The sequence below is a fragment of the Hyperoodon ampullatus genome (assembly GCF_949752795.1).
Source record: "Hyperoodon ampullatus genome assembly, chromosome: 14".
NCBI classification, from domain to species: domain Eukaryota; kingdom Metazoa; phylum Chordata; class Mammalia; order Artiodactyla; family Ziphiidae; genus Hyperoodon; species Hyperoodon ampullatus.
The window spans coordinates 50,368,554-50,389,306 of record NC_136927.1 but is presented as its reverse complement, the minus strand read 5'-3'; the positions used below and the strand labels follow the sequence as shown (position 1 = coordinate 50,389,306).

At 56.8% G+C, this 20,753-nt stretch overlaps 1 protein-coding gene across 1 annotated transcript; it reads left to right on the top strand.

The window, feature by feature from the left end:
- Positions 1–9,502: 9,502 nt before the first annotated feature.
- Positions 9,503–19,648, top strand: LAT2 (linker for activation of T cells family member 2; the record flags this gene model as incomplete). Its single annotated transcript, XM_079718387.1, has 12 exons — positions 9,503–9,599; positions 10,062–10,101; positions 13,682–13,725; positions 13,900–13,960; positions 14,188–14,225; positions 14,508–14,543; positions 14,624–14,654; positions 15,207–15,262; positions 16,310–16,372; positions 16,662–16,733; positions 17,193–17,313; positions 19,541–19,648. 11 exons carry the CDS (start codon positions 9,503–9,505, stop codon positions 17,294–17,296), a joined length of 642 nt encoding a protein of 213 aa, XP_079574513.1. The 3' UTR covers positions 17,297–17,313; positions 19,541–19,648.
- Between the last annotated feature and the right edge of the window lie 1,105 nt (positions 19,649–20,753).

Here is a 20,753-nt window from a genome sequence, read left to right as displayed (position 1 = left end):
AATAAGGGGTTCAGGTTTCTAAGAATGTTCTTTCCTCGGAGTCCATTTTGTCCGAAGCCAGATTGTTTCTCCAGGTCCCGGGAGAGGACAAGTTTCCACAGCAGGCTTCCAGAAGCCTGGGTTTCCCATCATGACTCAAATGTCTTGTTTCTTCAAGGAGGTCTTAGTGAGCTCGAGGCAGAAAGGGGGAAGTAGTCAGGAGGGGTGTATGTTCGGGTGAGGAAGGAAGGTGTTGAAATTGTTACCTAGCATCCCCTTTCAATTCGTGATTGCTTAGAAGTAGCCTGGTTTTCTCAGTGAAGAAAGTTACTTGGTAGAGATCAAGTCTAGAAGAAGAAACACTTATTCACAGGGGGATTCCCTGGTGGCGCAGTGGTTGAGAGTCCGCCTGCCGAGGCAGGGGACACGGGTTCTTGCCCCGGTCCAGGAAGATCCCACATGCCGCGGAGCGGCTGGGCCCGTGAGCCATGGCCGCCGAGCCTGCACATCCAGAGCCTGTGCTCCGCAACGGGAGAGGCCACAACAGTGAGAGGCCCGCAGTACCGCAAAAAAAAAAAAAAAAAGCTGATTCACTTGAGTTTGTTAAAGCCACTCTGGCTTGAGATGCGTTAGAAACAGCGTTTCTTTGCTATGTCATGAGATGGTGCAATGCAGCCTCTAGAGATTCTTGTGCCTGATTTTTTAAACAACCTTATTATAATCTCTCTTCACGAGTTATGCTTCAGATACACTTTTGCTTCCTCTCAGTCCTCTTCTCAAATTCCAAATGGCTGTTGAGGTCATGCGGGGTCACTAGTACCGTGACAAGTTTCACTCTTCGGAATGGCAACCTCAGTAGGTCCTGAGGGGGCCCAGTGCTGTCTGTGGGGCTACTTGGTCCCGTGGAGGATGGGGTCAGTGGCCTGTTTGCAGTTCAGCTGCTGCTTGATGTCTGCACAGTGGGATTTCTCCCCACTGTTTTTGTAGGGAAATTGGGGAGGGAGATGGGTCACGTCCTGAACTTTCTGAAGGATCATCCATACCGAAGTCTGTGGCGCGTGTCACAGATGGCCATCTCCTGGTTCTCCCCACCCTCCCCAGACAGTTTGCCTGGCATGTAGGGTAGTGAACCATCCTAAAAGGTCCCCCTGAAGGGAGGCTGTGTGGACGGCAGGCTGGGCCCCTTGTGCTTCTTTCCAGGAACAGCTGGCCTGGGCCTGGCCACATCTGCCCTTGTTGGTGAGGAGCTTTGCTCTGTCTTTTGCATTTTCTTGGCCAGTCTAACAACATTGAGATGTTTGAGTTACTTTCTCGCTTGGGAGAGATTCACAGGCTTATAAACATCTAGTATCTGAGAGTTTTCCTTTTGCAGTTTTTTGTCATGAAAAAGAGCCAAAATAATGAAAGCTATGTACTTAATTATAGCCTGCTACTAATCTCTTCCCCCATCTGTAACCACACTCTAACTGTAAAATATTAAATATACAAACAGAAACGCACTCCTTTGCAGTGGCAGGCTCTTTGGTTTTCAGTTCAGGCACTTAGAAAAAATCTGTTTCCTGTACCTGTTCTTTCGTTCACTGTGGGAGACAAGGTAAATGGTAATAAAATTACTGGCCTAGAAGCTTATCTTTCCAAACGGGATTGGGAGGGAGGGAGATCAGAGAAGCTTTCCAGGTAGCCCAGAGGTTCTGTAAATAGCACCAAGACTCCTCGGAACTGGTAGAAGTCTCTCACATGCATTATACTCTTGAAATTAAAAATAGGCTCACTAGGGCCTCCCTGGTGGCGCAGTGGTTGAGAGTCCGCCTGCCGATGCAGGGGATACGGGTTCGTGCCCCGGTCTGGGAGGATCCCATATGCCGCGGAGCGGCTGGGCCCGTGAGCCATGGCTGCTGAGCCTGCGCGTCCGGAGCCTGTGCTCCGCAACAGGAGAGGCCACAACAGTGAGAGGCCCGCGTACCACAAAAAAAAAAAAAAAAAATAGGCTCACTAGATTTTTTTAAAGTAATGTATCAAAGTATAAATAAAATGGAGGTATTACAGACTAAAAATACATGAAGGGTATATGATGATTTCCTGCAGATCTGTAAGAGAAAAGCAACCCAATAGAAAACTAAGCAACACATGAACAGGCATTTCACAGGAGAGGAAATATGGCCCCAAAATGGTCAGCCTCATTAGCAATCAAGGAGTTGTAAATCAAGACTACAAAGAAAATACTATTTTACCCCCTCCAAACAGCAAGAAGCCTGACAAACCAGTTGCTGGCAAGTTTGTGGGTCTCTCAACATGTTACAAATGAGACTGAGTACAGCCACTGTGGGAATTAATTTGAAATTAGCATTAACCTGAAAATTGAATGTTCCCACACTCTAGCCCAGCGGTTCACCTCCCAGATATGTACCCAAGAGAAATAACAGCCACGCAGCATGATAATTTTATACATAAAAGACACTTTAGAAATACACATAGATGACAAAAAAGTCACATAGGTCGGGGGGAGGCAGAAGAATTGGGAGGATATTCTAGGTTCCGTTGGGTAGTGAGGTCATGACCAAAGATAAATGGCATAAATGGCTGGAGATGAGGGACAGGAATGATGCTTGTCTGTACCTTGAGAGTTGAAGGTGGCAGACAGCTTTATAGACAGGCTCCAGGGGCTTCTAGAATGTTGTGTACGCTTCTCAAGGTGCATTTTTCTGAAGAAAATCCCTCACTTCCCACTAGCCTTTAAGGGATGTATGACACCAGAAGATTCTCAGCCTTGGAGTTGTTGAGTTCTTAGAACTGCTGCATTACTACCTAGATATCTTGCTTCTGTAACGTGTACACAACTGACACTCAACTGTGAGCTGAAAAGCCAATTAGCCCTGTTTGGAGTGATGAAAACTTTGAAAATAGACTGGTGATGGTTGTACAACGTGAATAATTAATGCCACTGAATTGCACACAAAAGTGGCTAGAGTGGTAACTTTTGTGTTATATATTTTGTTACAACTTTTTAAAATGTAATATACCAGCAACCATTGAATTGAAAACAAAAAAATAAACAATAAAAAAAAACCGGGACTTCCCTTGTGGTCCAGTGGTTAAGACTCCACACTTCCAAGGCGCAGGGTGTGCAGATTTGATCCCTGGTCAGGGAACTAGGATTCCACATGCCACGAGCACAAAACAAAACCCAAGTGCACTAGCATTTACACAACCGGACACGAAATATCTAATTTGGGTTTTTGGTTTGGTTTTTTTTTTGAAAAAAAACTGGTCTATAAATGAAATAGAACTTGGAGGAATTTGAGAATTGCCCAAAAGGGGGCAGGATCCTCCTTCCACTCAAGTCCAAAAAGGGTCTTTAGGTTGACAGGCCCCCGTTTTTATAGATGGAAAATGGGCTCAGAGAGGGTGCAAGAGGGCTACTAGGTGCCACTGTAGATGGGCCCTGAGACTTTGCTGGTGGTTGGCGGTCACTTCTCCAGCATCTGCCATCGCTAAGGCTGCAACAAAAGCCAGCATGTAGAACAGAGCGCCATTCCCACTGGACATGTTGGAGCTTCTGTCCGTCTCTGCGGGCAGGAAACCCTGGGCAGGTACATAGTCCAGGTATGGATGGAAACCAACACAGGCTTGTCCCAGTGGGTGAGGAGGAGCCAGGCAGGCGGTCCCAGAGAGGACCTGCGCTCAAGGGTGGTGAAAAGACGACAGGCTTTGGAGGCTTTGGAGTCTGGGTTCAAATCCAGCTTAGCCTCTGAGCCTCAGTCAGCTCACCTGTATAAGAAAAGTAAGGTCACCCTCCAAGAGTTGCCGTGGGACTTAAACGTACCACTGCCCCACGTGGGATGAGGGAGGCAGCAGTGATTCTCAGGCTTGGGAGTCAGGTGATGTTGGCTTTAGTCCGGGTGCCACCACTTGCGGGGATGAGGATTACTGCTGATGCTCAGGGCCCACGGGCTCTCCCATAAGCTCCAGTCCCTGCGCCACCCTTCTCCCCCGCGGGGGGGCAGCAGCGGGCGCCCAGCCCTTGCATTTCTCTTTTGGTTGCCGCTGGGCCTCCTGGCGGCACTTCCACTGTCGCCTGGCCGGGTCTGGGAAGCCTGTGGACCCTGGACTGGGGCTGAAAGAAGAACCTTGTCCCAGCAGAGAGGGGCCCAGAGCTGGGGAGCCCAGGCTCTGAGATGCCAGACAGATGGGGGTTGGGGTGACCCCTGTGGGCTTCCTGGTCTCTAGCGGATGGGGCGCCACTAAGAGTTCAGCGGCCTTGGGCAAGTTATTTAATGACCAGTAATGGGAGGCACTGGGGAACACTTGCTGCGTGCGTGCGGGGCACCTGTCTGTAGCGCCATCCTCACCTCTGAGGGAAGGGCCCAGGCACCAGGGCAGCAGGTGGAGAGAGTGGGGGCTGAGCTCTAGCCGCCCTGCCCAAGGCTGGCTCCACGCCTCTGTGAGCCTCATCTGGAAAATGGGTGTGCGGAGGCTCCCAGGCCTGGCAGAGGAGTCATGGTTGTCCTTCCTTCTGTCCTTCAGCTTGGTTCCTTCCTCTGCTGCCAGGGACTGTCCACTCCTCTGTCCATCTGTCTTTGTCTCTGCCCGTTCGTTTGTGATGTCTGCCCTGATATGTCTCTCTGTGCCCATCCACCCACGTCCCATGTTGTGTGTGTGTGTATCTGTGTTTCTCATTCTCTCCCTGCACGTATATCTGTGTGTGTGTATGTTTTCAGTGTGTCTCTCCGTGTCTTCCTACTCTCTCGCTGCCCGTGTGCGTCTGTGTGCGCTCCCCCGTTTCGTTCCCTTTGTCCCTGTCCCGCAGTGTGTGTCTCTTCCTCTTTGTGAGACATGTGTTTGTGTGTGTGTATTTAGTGTGAATTTTGTGTGTGTTTGTGTGTCCATGTCTTTCTGTTCTCTCTGTGCCTGTTTGTGTGTGTCTCTCTGTCTCTCTGTCTCTGTCTCTGTTTGTCTCTCTGCCTCTGTCTGTTAAGAGCAGAGCCTGTCCGGCAGAGCAGCGGATGTATGAGGGATGATTCACTGGCTGACAGGAAGCCCGCCGCCTTGCATCCTGCCTGCCAGTGTCTGTGGCATTGGCATCAGATCAGGCAGGTGTGTGGGCTCAGGATGAGGTGGCCGCAGTGAGGAGCCCCCCGCTCTCAGGTAAGCCTTTTCCAGGGGTGTCTGGAGCCTGGCCCCCAAGGCAGGGGTCCTGAGGCTGTCCCCCCGACACCCCATGGGGTTGGGAGTGGCCCTGCTGGCCCAGCAGGAGTGCTTGGCTGCCCGCCGGGTGGGCTGGGAAGAAGCCGGGATGCCCGGCACTCCCTCCCTTGGCCCCAGCCCTGTCCTGGTGCCCCCAGCTAGGAAGCCCTAGCCCCAGACCCTGTGGCACTAGAGGGGCAGCTGATTCTGGGGCTTTGGCCCCTCTCCCGCCCCGCCTTCCCCAGCCCAGCCTGCACAGCCCTGGGAAGCCCCCCAGGGCGGGTTCCATCACTTTCAGAGTCCGGTGAGAGTCGAGGACAGCAGCTCCCCAGGCCCAGACCTGTGAGCCTTGGTTTCTTCATCTGTAGAACGGGGCTGTAACAACCCTGCCCCAGGGCTGTGGGAGGATGGGAGAGATGCTACAGACAAGCAGAGCCAGGTCCTGCCCCTGGCCTGGAGGAAGAAGCTGTCCCGGCCACCCCGCCCAGCCCCCAGGCTGGCCACCAGCTCTCTGCTGGGGGGCTGAGAAACTGTAGGCCCTTGGGTGCTCTTTGTTTTTTAAAAATTTTATTTTATTTATTTTTTTATACAGCAGGTTCTTATTAGTTATCCATTTTATCCACATCAGTGTATACAGGTCAATCCCAATCTCCCAATTCATCCCACCATCACCACCCCCACCGCTTTCCCCCCTTGGTGTCCATACGTTTGTTCTCTACATCTGTGTCTCTATTTCTGCCCTGCAAACCGGTTCATCTGTACCATTTTTCTAGGTTCTGCATATATGCGTTAATATACGATATTTGTTTTTCTCTTTCTGACTTACTTCGCTCTGTATGACAGTCTCTAGATGCATCCACGTCTCTACAAATGACCTGGGGTGCTCTTGGTGCCCTGCTCTGCCTACGGGTGGCCCTGACCTTCACCATCCCCCACCCGTGCCCGGAACAAGGGCTGCCCGGGTCCCTACCCCAGCCGCCTGTGCATTAAGAGCCTCCATTAGAGACCTCTCGGTCAGCCTCATCTGAAGGCCAAGGTTATTTGGGAAAACGGAGCAGAGCCCAGCGGATAAGTCTTTCCAGGAGTCGGACGGGGACCTCTGGGTCCACCCCTACCCCCGCAGCCTGACCTTCAGCCCTGGTGGGCCTCAGTTTCCCCATGTACTACATGAGGGCTGGGAGGCTGAGCAGGAGGGTTGCCAAGGGCCTTTCAGGGTGAGAGGCTGGGTGCAGAGGCTTGCTCAGCCCAGCCCTGAGAGCTTTTCCGCCGTCAGCTTGTTGCAAAACTTGTTCATATGAAAACTGCCCACTTCCCTTTCTGCTATTTTGGCCTGCAGGCCACGGGCTGTGGCGGCCTCCCCTCCCCTCCCCACCCGACTCAGCCCTGCCTGGCCCCTTGGGGCCCTCCTGGGGCTGCCGGGCCTGCCTCCACCAGGGGCCCAGCTCCTCTCCCTCCGCCCTCCTGTGCCCCACTTGTTCTCAAGCCTGGTTGGGAAAGCAAGGAGAGAGGACAGATGGATTCAGTCTGGGGGGCAGCCACAGAGTTTTCCCCAAATGAGCCTCTCTTTTAAAAAATATTGTGTGATTCTTAAAAATGTAATATAAGAAAGGATTTACGTAAAGGAGTGTAGGCCTTGGAGTCAGCCTGCCCTGGGTATAGATCTTGGTTCTGTGACTGGTCTGCTGTGTGACCTTGGGGAGAATACTCACCTCTCTGGGCCTCCCTCTCCTCCCTTGGAAGAAAGGAGCTGGCATCTCCAAGGTGATGCTACCTGCGTCTGTGACAACCGAAGGGCTGGGACAACAGCGCTGCTCTCCTTCAGATCCCAGCCCCTCCCAGGGTCCCACCACGACGCCCTGCATGGTGCAGTAGAGCGGGGGCTCAGGCCTGCATGTCTGGGGGACCCGACAGGGGGGGCTTCAGGTAGGGTTGACCCACACTGCTCAGTGCAGGCCAGCCAGCCAGCTCTGGCCCTGACAGGAGGCGGCTGTCTCTTCCCATCCCACAGGGACCGTGATGATGGCAAGTCACGGTGGTCACAGCCAACCGTGCCCCACCGGCCGGCACTAGCACCTTACAGGTGTCCTCTCAGTGCTGGGCCTCAGATGACAAACCTGAGTGTTGAGTGTCATTCTTTCTCTCATTTAACAGAGGGGTGACCGAAGGCCGGTGACACTGGGGTTCAGCAGCTGGGGCAGAATTTGTGTTCTCATGCTCCCCTCCCTTCCCTCACCCAGTGCCAGGCAGGTGGAGATGGACCAGGGCTGGGGGCATCCGAGCATGCTGCTCATTCCAAAACAGCAGGGCCAGGAAGCAAGAGGGCTTTCTGATGGTTGGGGTCCTCTGGGAGGGAGGGCAGCAGAGGTCAGCAGCCCAGGTCCCAGGGCCTTGAATGCCAAGCTGAGAGTGTGGACTTGCTCCTGGGGTCTTAAGCAGACCCCGGCGGTGACCAGTGCTGGACCCTTGTCCCAGGGGGGAACCCTCCCATGTGTCTGTGCCTGAACTTCCTCTGGGGCAGAAAGAGTCTCTGTTTTGACCAAAGGACAAAGATGTCAAGGGTGGGAGCTCAAGGGACCTGTCTAAACCAGCCAGCTGGAAATAAGATCCTCAGCAAGTTTCTCTTCCGGAAGCCCCAACTGTGATCCAGGCTGGACGTGTTTGTCCTCCCAACGACTCTTTGAGGAAGGGCCTGGGTTGATCCCAGTCTTATAGATGAGAAAACTGAGGCCAAGAGACCCTGAGGCACAGGCAGGCTTCCCCGATCCAAGGCCAGGTGCTCCCAACCTCACCAGCCTGAGATGGACTTGGGCCTTGGCTGGAGGCCCGGCAGGGAGGCAGCCCCGGGGCAGAAGGAGGTGGGGGGGAGGGAGGAGGTTATGCGGCCTGGGAGGGCAGTGCCCAGGCTCGTAGATCCCCTCGGACAGCCTCCTGGGGTGACCAGGCCATCCTCTCTCCTCATGTGGAGGCCGCCGGGTCATGAGGTTTGGGAATGGTCATGTTTCCGCTGACTCACTTGGAGTTTGGGGGAAGGAGAGGTGACTTCTTCATGACGGGCCCCTGACCGGGGCTCGGCCCTGCACGGAGATTCCTTGTCATCTTTGCCACAGGGATTCAGGAAGCTCAGAGTGGTGAGGGGGACGGCTGGGTACAGTGCAGCCCTCTGGGGAGCCCGGAGCAGGAGGCGGGCAGCACAAAGCTCAGGTCTCCCCAAGCCTTGCCCTCCCCAGCTGGGAAGCAGGGAGAAGCCTCCTCCCAGGTGGCCGAGGCAGGAGGAACAGGTGTTCACCGAGGGGACACTCAGTAGCGTGGGCTCCACGTGCCCACCACGGGGCACCGCCCCCTCAGGACCCCCGGCTGCCCTCAGCTCTGTCACTGGCATTTGCAAGGGGGGGGCTGAGTCTCTTTATAGTCGTAACGATTCTCCTTGGAGAGCCCTTCAAGAGGGCTGTACTCACCAGGCCCTCCTTTGTGGGTGCCTGTGGCTTTGCTGAGGCCTGGCAGCCACAGCGGGGCCCCGAGGCTGGGACCGGCCACTGACCAAGAAGCAGCCTTTTAGCCCCACCTCCCAGCACATCCCACGACCAGCCACCAAGGTCCATCTGCCCAGGCGCCCTTCTTCCCCTCCTGGTCTCAGGCCCACCTCCTCCAGGAAGCCTTCCTGACCTCCCTCCTTCCGGCACCCAGGGCAGGAGGAATCTGGGCAGATGGGTGTTTTAGGAATGGAAATCCCACCCTCAGCTTCCCCAGAGGCCATGGGTAGGAGCGGAGAACCACCCAAGGGTCGATGGGGGCTGCCAGGGGCTCCCAGGCAGAAGGGGCCATGGACTCTGAGGTGGGGGAATAAAGCTGAGTTGGCAGGAGGCAACAGGATGCAGTGGGCGGAGCCAGCGTTAGGGTCTGGAGGCTGGAGTTCAAATCCTGTTTTTCCCCTTAGCAACTGTGGGATCTCTGGCTTCCGTTTTTCTGTTTGTGAAATGGCTCGAGCCTCTCCCTCAAAGGGCAGTTGGGAGGACTAAGCGAAGACGTGTGTGGGAGTGTGCAAATACATGTGGTGCTGTCTGGCGGGTCTCCAGAACCTTCCAGCACTTAACAAGAGTTGATGATGGCCCTGGGAGCCCGGGGTGCGGGTCGGGGGTCAGATGGGGGAACAGGGCTGGTTCTGTCGCCCCCTGGTCCCAGAGCAGGGAGGGGAGGTGATGCTGGGCTCAGCTGTGGGGTTGGCAGGGGACAGTGGGGGCCAGAAACCTGGGGTTCCTGGAGGGGGAGGCCCTGCAGCCTCCACCCCGGCTCACAGTGCCCCCACGTTGCAGCCCTGCAGGAAGAGTGGCCAGGAGTGGACATGAGCGCGGACACGGAGCTGCTGTGGCCGGGGGCGGCCCTACTGCTGCTGCTGCTGTGGGCGGCGGCCGGCCTGTGTGTGCGCTGCTCCCGCCCAGGTAAAGGCTGGGGTCACGGGTGCGAGGCAGGGGCAGGCGGTGTACCCAGCGAGCCACTCAGGCCCAGACCTGGCTGCAGTCGGAAAGGGCAGTCAGATAAGCCTCAGGAGGCAGAAGTGAACCCCGGGGGCCTGGGTTTCTCCTCTGAAGACAATGGGTCTGGCTCACTGGGGGCTTCGGTTCTGCTGTGTCAAGGGCATGTGTCTGGGGCCGATGGACTGCACTGGACAAGCGTGGGGAGGGGGGCTGGGCTGCCTGCGTCCGCCTTCTCCATGCTCCGCGTTCCTAAATAAATGGTGAGCAACCCCCGCCAGTGTCAGGTGGCCCCCTGTGATTGGTGGCTTAGCCCGCACGTCCGGTCTGAGGCCTGCACGGGGCACAGGGGAGACAAGATGGTTGGGCCTCAGATCTCAGTTCCCACCCGGCCCCAGGACGCTTGCTAATCTGGTCCTGTTCTTGCAGGTGCAAAGAGGTCCGAGAAAATCTATGAGCAGAGGAGCCTGTGAGTGTCTCAGTGTCCCCAGCCCAGTGACGCTGTGTGCCCTGGGCGTGGGTGTCCATGTGGGCATCCCCTCGGGCACCGCCACACCCCACCCCTAACCCTTCACTCTTACCTCCTCCATGCCGGGCTCTAGTGGGTTCTAAGCAGTTAGGGGAGGTGAGGGGGTGCCCAGGGGCTGTCCAGACCCGGCCCTGGATGGGGAGGGCTGGGGATGCCACAGGAGGGGAGGAAGGGATGCCACACTCCAGCTAGCCCAGGAGCATCTCCAGAAATCCCCATGGTGACCCCAGCCCTGGGGAGCGCACTGTGCCGGTGCTGGAGGTCGACAGAGGAATCCCACCCTCCCGGGGCAGTGGAGGGGACAGAGACCGGGCGCTGTGTCTGAGTCTCCCCTGGAAAACACTAAAGGACCTCTGGGGAGGATATGGGTGTGAAACTTGGGGGACCAGGGAAGGCCTCCTGGAGGAGGCGGGAGGGATTTTAAGAGAGAAAGAAGGCGAAAGGGGACATCCAGAGAGAGAGGGAATGGTGTGGGCATTTGCCGATGTCGGGCCGGGGTGGACACTGTCTTGGGGATGAGGTGGTTGCTGTGAGTGTGTCTTGAGAGAGATCAGCTGAATGCGGAGGAAGAAGAGTCTTGACTGTGGAGAGAGGCCTTGGCCTTTGTCCTAAGGGCCAAAGGGAGCCACGGGAGAGCTGGAAGCAGGGCAGTGGGGGTGAGATGAAACGGGGCCACTGACCCCAGGCAGAGTTGCAGGACCTGGGCAGGAGGGAGTTCCAGGCACCTTGGGGACAGGCTGGCCGTTCTGTGAGCCCTGGGAGGGTCAGCAGTGCTGGGCGCTGCGGATCGGGGGGCGACCCAAGAACAACTCGAGGCAGGAGAGCAGCAGCCAGCGGTGTCCTTACAGTGCCTGGTAGAGGGCTCTGAGACCTGCGTGCACACACGTGCACGGGCCTGCACGCCCACTCGCACCCACAGGCTCCCCCAGCACTCGCTCATGCGTGCACTTCTCACACTCATGGCACTTGCTTGCACGCCTGGGCAGGCACTCACATACAAACTCACACACACACCCTCTCTCATTTCCTTTTGCAACTGAAAAACCACAGTGAGATTTGAAAATAGAATTTTCCCATCCATGCCTACTCCTGGGGCCAGGGCTGGACCTTCCCAGGCTTTTGGGGCCACTTGGTCCTCTGGCTCGCCAGCCCATAACCTCCACCAGGGCTGGGCTGGGCTCCCCTAGTGCCCACCCACACCCCTGCCCCAGGGCAAGTTCCTCAGTATCTTCCCTCTCCCCTCCTCCCTTAGTCCCTGCCCACTCCAGGCCCCTGATTAATCTTAGAACTGAAGATAGTCAGAGGCACAAGTTGAACCTCCTCACGAGGGAGGTGGGAAAACTAGGCCTAAGTGGGAGGAGGTGGGAGGGGAGACCTGGGCTCTCCCCACCTCACTTGGGTTCAGTCCTATCAGCCTGTGTGTGCCAGGCCCAGCTCCTGCATCATTTCCTCTGGGAAGCCATACCTGACTCTCTTCTGTGGATTTAGGGCATCATTCCTAAATCAGATCACTCTGACCCCCAGCCCCCAAGGCTGGAAGGCTGGAGCATGTCACCATTCTGGTCCAGGGGAGGAACCCAAAATGGTTTAATGATTAGCTAATCTGATCCACTATCCTTAGGAGTGGCTTTCATTCCCAAGGGCATTTCATGGTCCAAATTGGCAGCTAGAGCTCCAGCCCTCATCTCTGCCTTCCAGGCAGTAGTAAGAATGAAGGAGAAGGACAGAAATGGGGCATCCCAGTTAGCAGTGCCTCCTTAAAGGAGTTTTCCTGAAAGCCCAACAACCTTGGCTTTGCATTTCATTAACCAGAATTATATGGTCACACATAAATGCAAGGGAGGCTGGGAAATATAGCCTTTTTTTAAAAATTGGGGTAACACTAGTTTATAACATTATATAAGTTTCATGTGTACGACATTATATTTCTACTTCTGTATACCCTACATCGAGCTCACCAACAAAAATATAGTTTCCATCTATCATCATGCAGTTGATCCCCTTTGCCCATTTTGCTCTCCCCCACCCCTGGTAACCACAGGTACCACTATTCTGTTCTCTGTATCTATGTGTTTGTTTTTATTTGGTTTGTTCATTTATTTTGGGTTTTTTTGTTTGTTTGTTTTTTATATTCCACATATGAATGAAATCATACAGAATTTTTCTTTCTCTGTTTGACTTATTTTACTTAGCATAATTCCCTCAAGGTCCATCCATGTTGTCACAAATTGCAAGGTTTCATCTTTTTTATGGCTGAATAGTATTCCAGTGTGTATATATACCACATCCTCTTTATCCATTCATCTGTTGATGGGCACTTAGGTGGTTTCCATGTCTTGGCTATTGTAAATAGTGCTGCAATGAACATACGGGTGCATATATCTTTTCAAATTAGTTATTTTGTATTCTTTAGATAAATACCCAGAAGTGGGATTGCTGGCTCATATGGTAGCTCTATTCTTAGTTATTTGAGGAATCTCGATACTGTGTTTATAGTGGCTGCACCAATTTACATTCCCCTCAACAGTGCCCAAGGGTTTCCTTTTCTCCACATCCTCGCCAACCCTTGTTACTTCTTGTCTTTTTGAGAATAGTCATTCTAACAGGTGTGAGGTGTTACTTCATCATGGTTTTGATTTGCATTTATTTCCCTCGTAATTAGTGACGTTGAACAGCTTTTCATGTGTGTGTTGGCCATCTGTATGTCTTCTTTGGAAAAGTGTCTATTCAGTTCCTCTGCCCATTTTTTAATCAGGTTGTTTTTTTTGTTGTTGAGTTGAGTTAATTATATATTATATTATATTATATTTTAAGGGATATTAACCCTGTATTGGATATATCATTTGCAAATACCTTCTCCCAATCGGTAGGTTGTCTTTTTGTTTTGTCGATGATTTCCTTTGTTGAGCAGAAGGTTTCTAGTTTGATGTAGTCCCATTTATTGGGAAATACAGTCCTTTGGATGGGCATGTGGCTGTCTAAATAAAAATCAGGTTCTGTTTCAAAGAAAGAAGGTGACGGTTAGATACCTGGCTGTGTCTGCTAAGCCTTGAAGTTGCCTCATCAGTTACTGGGGAGTAAATGGCGTGTGTGAACAACTCAAGAGGACCTCGCTCTCTTAGGAATGTTAAACCCTCCTGGGATGGTAGGTGTTGGGAGCAGCCTCTTTGTTGCTCCTGGCTGGTCACTGCCAGGTCCCTGAGCAGCTGCCTCAGCCCTGCCCACAGACTCTCCTGGGCATCTCCGGGGGTCCTGGGGAGGCTCTGTGGAGGCATATGTCTGGCTGGCAGCTGGCTCCAGCCCAGGGCCATGTGAGAAGTGTGGGCACACGGTGGGCAGGCAGGGAAGCACTCTAGAGAAGGGGTGCATCAGGAAGCCCTGGATCTGAGTCCTGGGGGGGCTGGCAGCCCCTCCTCTCTCTCGCCCTGGTCTGTCCCTCCCTGTCCGTCTGTCCTGCCCCTCTGTCCCTGGGGCTGTGGGAGGCCAGGCCCTGGCTCAGCACAGTTTCATGTGTTTCCAGGCAAGAGAATCAGCAGAACTTTGCAGTGGCCCGGACCTATACCTGTGAGTCCCCAGACAGAAGGGTCCAGGGCTGGGCTCGGGATTGGGAGTGTCCACATCAAAGTCCCTTTCGTCCCCATTGTTCTAAGGCTGTGGCCAGGCCTGATCTAGTGGGGTGATGGGCTGTGCTGGGCAGCTGGCCTGGGGGCCCAGCCAACACCCCGTCAACCTTTGCAGTGGTCAGGGAGGCCTGGCCAGGGCCCCTGGTGGACACGGCCTCCAACGCGGCATCAGCAAGGTAGGAAGGAGCCCCTATCCCAGCCCCACGGGAGGCGATGAGGTGGGCCCCGGGGTCTCTACCTGGCTGAGCCCAGGCCAAGACCTTGCTCCTTCCTCAGACCTCAGAGCCCCAGTTCTGATTCTGAGGGCCCTACCAGGGGGCTGTGGGACTGTGGCCTCCAGACCCCCAGGAAACCCGGGGCCTTCTCCCAGCCCCTCCTCAGCCCCTGCCCCACTCCTGTGCAGGAAGGACAAGCTGCTGCAGTTCTCCCCCAGCCTCGAGGGTGAGTGCCCTGGGACACAGGGTTGGGGGCAGGGGCGAGGTGGGACCGAGACAGGTGAGTACCTGGTGGGACAGGTACTGAGCAGGAGGCCTTCCCAGAGGAGAGACGCTGTGAGCTGGGCTGGGAGGCCTGACGGGGCTGGCCCAGCGGCGAGAGGGCACGGAGAGCAGGTGTGAGGGTGTGAAGATTGGAAACACCTAGGTTTCTTCCGGTGGTCACAGCTGAGAGGGGGCGGGGGCTGGGGAACCAGCATTGAGCCAACAGGCCTGGCCTTTCTTCCAGATTCTTCATCCTCCAGGTACCAGAACTTCAGCAAAGGTAGGTGGGCTCCGCGGAGGAGGGGGCCGCAGTGGGGCATACAGCCCGCGCTCAGGCCTGATTCTCGCCTCCTCCTGCAGGAAGTAGACGCAGATCAGATGCAGCCGACATGTGAGCGGGCTTCTCCGGGCCCTGGCCACCCCTCGCCCCACTGCCCGCCCTGCCCGCAGCCTCCTTACGTGAGAAGGCCCTCCTGCCCTGGAACCCGCTGGCCCAGGCAGGCTCTCCGTAGCACTGTTTCCCTCAGATGACCGTAGGTTTGGGGGTGCTGAGGACAGGGACAGGAAGGAGCCCTGCTCTGTTTGGGGCTGTGGGAGGCCATCGGGGGGCCTCATCCTGCACCACCCAGTCAAAGACGAGTTCCACCGACCCTCAGATAGGAAGGGCCCCCAGGACGTCTCCTCATCTCACAGTTGGGCAAACTGAGGCCCAGGGCAGGAGGTAACTTGCATAAGGCCACACGGTGAGGTGGCTGGAGCCAGGGCGGCTCAGGGGTGCAGGGAAGCAGGGTGGGAGGATCGGGGGAGACCCTGGCAGGGCCCCCGCGGGCTCCAGGGGCAGTGACGGCCGGAGTAGCCCTGGCCTCGCTGCCCGCTCATGAAGCTCCTGGCCCGACCGTGGGCCTGCCCAGCAGTTGGTGCTGTGTCTATGTTTTCTTGCCAGACACCCCTTCCCCATGGACTATTTCGATTATGGGCAGTTCCAGAAGCCCCCGGAAGGTGAGGCAAAGGTCGATGAAGGCGAGAGGGAGGAGGTGGCCTGGGAGCGCAGCTTCAGAAGTCACACCCCTGGGGCGGGGCCAGAGGTGGAGGTTTAGGTGGCTGGAGGAGGCTGGGTGGGGGGACCTGGGGGAGGCTGGCCCTGTGCGCAGGAGCCAAGGTGCAGAGGAGGGAAGGGATGGGCGGGAAGAAGGGGTAGGGGGGCCAGAAGGGGAGCTGAGGGCAGGAGCAGGAGGCAGGCTGGTCCCCTTGTCATCCAGGTCCCTCTCAAGGCTGGGCACACGGGACCTTGCAGGAAGGCCCTGGACCGGTCAGCCTTGTTGACAAACGCTGAGCCCTGCAGGCTCCGAGGATGCTGGCGCCCTTTGTTAAGAGCAAAGGTGCTCCTAACACCTTTCCTCTACAGAAACTGAGAACTGAGGGTGGGCAGTGCCTGCTGAGAGGTGCACAGGGCTGGGCTCCTGCCGGGGCCGGGCTGGGATGAGAGGGGGTGTCCTTTTCTCCCCGCTGCGTTTCTAAATTGGGGAGAGGCCCTCACTTCTCAGAGCCTCTTCGACACAGATGGACGCAGGGTGGGGTGGTGTTTAGAGCTCAGCTTCCCCGTTGGGGGGTGGGGGGGAATGCCGGGGTACCAGGCTCTGATATGCCACAATCAGCCTAGGCCCCCGGACAAAGGATCCTCAGCCCACCCCACTGCCTGAAGGGTTAGGCAGTTTCCTGTCTTCTGGGCCCCCAGCGCCTCTCCCTGCCCCTCTTTGCCCCATAGAGATGGGCCTCCCTTCTCTGACTGTCCCTCGTGGGCCTGATTGAAGCCCCACCCCCGAATCTCCCCTCCCCAGGGCATTCAGGGGAAGACAGAGAAGGAGCCCAGGGTGGAGGCTGCTGGAGCCAGGCCAGCGCCCCTTAAGAAGCTTGTCCAGGAGAATGCTCGAGGCCCCGGGGAACCCAGAGGGCGGGGGGCTTGATGAGACGGAGGGAGAGAGGAAGGGCCAGGCCTGTCGGGCAGGGCCCACCAGCATCCTGTGCCCTCTCCTCTCTCCCTGGCAGATGATGATGACACCAATTCCTATGAGAACGTGCTCATCTGTGAGCCAAAGAAAACCGAATCGGGTGAGGCTGCCCTCCCTGGAGCAGGGCAGGAAGGCGGGCCTCCTAGGCCAGGCCCGCCTGCCCTGCTGAGCTCTGAAGCCCCCCGCGGCACGGTTCACCATTATCAGACCCTGTGTCCCGGGAGGAGTCTCCATCAGTCCTGGGCTCTCCCTCCCTCCCTCGAGGGGGCTGCCCAGCACGAGGACGCAGGCTGCCCCTCTGGAGGGGTGGACGTGGCACCTCTCTGGCCTAAGGACTGGCCATGGTGGCTGACCCTCTGCCAGCCCCTCTCCCGGTGTTCTCCCTGCAGGGGACGACGGGTCTGAGGATTATCAGAACTCAGCGTACATCCAGCAGTGGCGGGAGTCCAGGAGGGTCGTGGGTATGCGGCCGGGGCCCCGGTGCTCCCAAATGGTCACCTTCAGCGGACTCAGAGGGGCCAGGCCTGGGACAGACGGTCGAGGGGAGGGGGAGAGAGGGGAGCTTAGGGGACCTGGCCTGGGAGGGCAAGGCCGGGTGGGCTCCCCTACGGCCAGTCCAGCTGATTCCACAGAGAAGCTTCTGGCACATCAGCGGCTGCAGAAGCTCGAACTGTGCCAGGATCCCCCCTCAGCAGCACCATGGCCTCCTGAGGTTGGGTCCTCCTGGCCGGCTGCCCATCCAGCTGCACGGACGGCATGGCACTCACCCTACTCCTGGGCAGGACACACCTCTGGCAAATCCCAGAGAGGACGGGACAGACACACCATCCAGTGTAGCCTTTCCTGCGGGCTGTGTGGTGGTGGGAACAGGGCTGGGCATGTGCGTGTGAACCCTCTGACCATCTGCCCGCGGGTCGCAGAGCCGGTCCGGAGGGAAGCACCTCCCTCCCCGGTAGGAAGCCCAGACGAGGACGGCGGGGAACCCGATTATGTGAACGGGGAAGTGGCAGCCACCAAAGCCTAGAGAAGCCCTGGAGGAAGGTACGGTCCAGGGTGGGGGGCCGCACAGGCCTAAGGGGCTGCACTCCAAGGGAGAAGCAGAGAGCTGGGGCTGGAGGAGCCACAGCAGGGACCGTGGGGCAGCACCCATGGATGCTGAAACGGGGTGGCTCCTCGGGGCGCTGGGACGCCGCCCTGGGTGCTGGGCCTCCTGAGCAGTCCCTGCCCACCCCCCACTCCTGTGGCTGGTGTGGGGAGGTGACAGATCCACGGCGGACACCAGGTCTCAGGCCCAGGGGGTGTCAGGCAGGGCAGGCTGGTGAGTCATGGGATGAGAAGGTGGGCTCTGGGTGGGCCTCTGCAACCTTGGGCGAGAGACTTAACCTCCCTCGACCCATTTCCTCGCTTGCAACCTGGAGCTACTGGGACCTGTGTCTTAGACAACACACACAAGGCATTGCACGGAAAGCAGGACCAGTTGGACTCAGGGACGGGGCGGGATCGGGAGGAAATGGTGCCAAGCGCTCACACACACCATCTCTTGGCGCCCCCAAGGCTCGGAGCGGACAAGCCACCTGCCCGAGGTCCCACTTAGAGTGAGTAGAGGAGGGAACGGTCCCCCAGGCGCTCAGATGTTGGAGCCCAGGCCCTGCCTCACGGGGAGCAGGTCAACCCGAGGGCCCCGGAAGGCTGCCCAAAGTCCCGATCTGGGGGACACGGGCAGTCCTCTCAGTGGGCGGCCGGCCTGGGCCGTTTGAGAACCAGCAGCAGGATCAGTGGCAGCAGTTGAAGCCCAACGGGCAGAGCCCAGGGTTCATTCATTCGCCCAGTACTGAGAGGGCCCCTGCCAAGGGCAAGTCCTGCCTTGGGGGCTGGGGACACCGCGATGAACAGAAGACACACAATCCCTGTCCGCTTAGAACTTCCGTTCTGGTGGGAGAGAGAAAACAGATAACCAGCTGGAAGAGAAGAGGAGAGAAATGCAGCACGTTAGGACTGCAGGGGTGGGAAGGGGCGGGGAGCAACGTGGGGCGGGGAGAGGCGGTGCCGTGACTCAAGCCGGGAGGCAGCGCAACCTTTCTGAGCTCCCCTCCTCGCCCCTCGGGGGACGGGAAGGACACCCAGGCAGAGGGACTGGCAAAGACCCCCAGCAGGAATCTGCGTCTGACGATGTGTGGGCAGAATGATGGGGGAGCGTCGGCAGAGGTGGAGGGCTGCGGCGGGAGGCGTGCAGGGCCAGCACCTGGGTTTTCCTGAGATGGGGCAGGGGAAGGTCTGGAACAGAAGAGTGACTTGTTTCTAAAGGATCGCGGGCCGCCCGCGTAGAGACATGAATACAAGGGACGCGGTGGAGGCAGGGAGACCGGTGCGCTCAGGCAGGAATCCAGCGAGTGTTTGCGGAGCGATGGGGCTCACTGATGCGTGGCGTGTCGGCTGCCCGGTAGAGCGAGGACTTGAGGAGGCCTGCAGGGGTTTGCCTGAGCAATGAGAGGGCGTCGCTGCCAGCAACTGAGATCAGGGAGGCTACAGGCAGGGCGGGTTTTGTGGGCAAGGCCGGTTTATTTCTGGGCCCGTTTAGTTGGAGATGCCGTGCAGGAGGATGTATGAAATGGGCAGTTAGAGATCTGCACCTGGATTCAGGGAGAGGCAGGAGTGGAGAGGCTGTGCAGGTTCTTCAGACGAAAGAAACTAAGAGTATGTTGTACGCTGACAAACGATACTGGAGGTTCGAGTCTGGGTCGGCTACGGCTGGCTGGAATTTACACCCGGGACCCCACACACAGAACGGACTGAACTCCACAGGCTGGGGCCCACAGCAGCTCGACAAGACTGCAGAGGCCCAATCCCTATATTCTAGCAGGTGGAAGGGCCGCCAGGCAAGGGGGAAGGCGGAGTGGAGTTAGGGCCCAGTACCCCTGTCAGGTCCTTTCTGGGTTCGAGGGGAGAGGACGCAGCTTAATGGTACTGGTCCCAGGACACGTGCAGCGGAAAGCCGCCAGCTACTGTGCAGAGGGTGTTCCTGCACCCAAGGCATGTCAGAGTAACTCGGGCCTCGGCCAGAACCGAGCAGTCAGGATTTCAAACAAAAAGCAGACGCTCCTGGAATAAGAAACATGCTTAAGGCTGCTTGACGGCGGGTTCTCTGCTCACTGGACACCGACCATCACTGTGCATCCTCCTCGACCTGTGCCGGCTGCTCCGGGGCTGAGGGGACAAAGCGTCAGGCCAGGCAAACCTTTTTAACAAATATTTTTCCTTTTCATTGAAGGAGCCAGGGAACCATATACTGCCTCCCCAGAGCTGCTCAACTTCTAGACCCCCTACAGCTACTCCTGGGAGGGGCACCAATGCACCCTGAGGACCAGCCAGCTGGCCACGGGGTACCCAGCCCGGGAAAGGACAGTTACGCATGGAGCCGCCCTCTGACCGGCTCCCACGGGCAAGGCAGGAGCCTGGGGCCGAGGGCAGCTCCCGCTGTGGTCAGATGCCCAGGACTCAGGGCAGTCTCATCCCCTTAACCACATTTAAAACATCATACTACATGGGTGTTCGTGTCCTTTTTTGCTTTGGATTTTGATCCCAAATTGCTTACTAATGTTGGTTGCTGGGATTTTTGTGTGTGATGGATAAGCTTGTACAGTTAATTTATATAGGTGGAGTTGTATTTAATATTCTGCGTTTCAGAGTAGAGGTTGTATCTATCTTGTCTCCTGTAAGCATTACATGTACTTAACTTCGGCAGAGTTAGGGGGAGCCCTGGCGCTCCTTTCTTTGGGCCTCCGTTGACTGAATCAGAGATGAGGCCACGGCCACCTTCATGACCCTTCAGCAGGAGCGTCTGCTGTGGACAGAGCACGTCACGGTTCTGGGGAAGGGGCAGGCGGAGTACAGTGGCCTGGAGCCTCAGCTGATTGGGCAGAAACAGGACCGTCTCATGGGAAGGACAGGGTCCAAGGGACCTTCTGAGTCAGAGAAGCCAGAGTCAGGGAAACAAAATGCCTCCTCCAACCGAAACATCTCAATAAACCGTTCCAGTTTAAGGGCAGTGATTCTCCTGTTTGCTTTCCCTGCTTCACGTAGAACCTTCTAAGGCAATGAAAGTCAGGCTTCTTGTTTCAGAAAGGGACCCTGAGGCCTAGAGAGAGAGAAGGCTGGGGACAAGAACTTGGTCCCTGAGTCCAACCCTCTTTCCAGATGCTGCACCGATTCTATGAGACAAAGTTAATGCTGCAAGTTAGGAAATTAGAAGAAAAAACATCTAGAACACAGCTGTTGGCCACTTGTCCCTTCACACCCTGCAGTCCTGGCCTCACGACGTGGAGAGGACAGCTTAGGCCTGAGCACACGTGTGGTGGGGCTGCAGTGAGGCTCCAGCGGGAGGGGGTCCTGCCCCGCCGTCGCTGAGTGTGGGAAGCTGGGGTCTCACTTTGCACAATGGGTACAAGCATCCCTTCGCCTCATAAGGATCCCAAGGCTCCAGA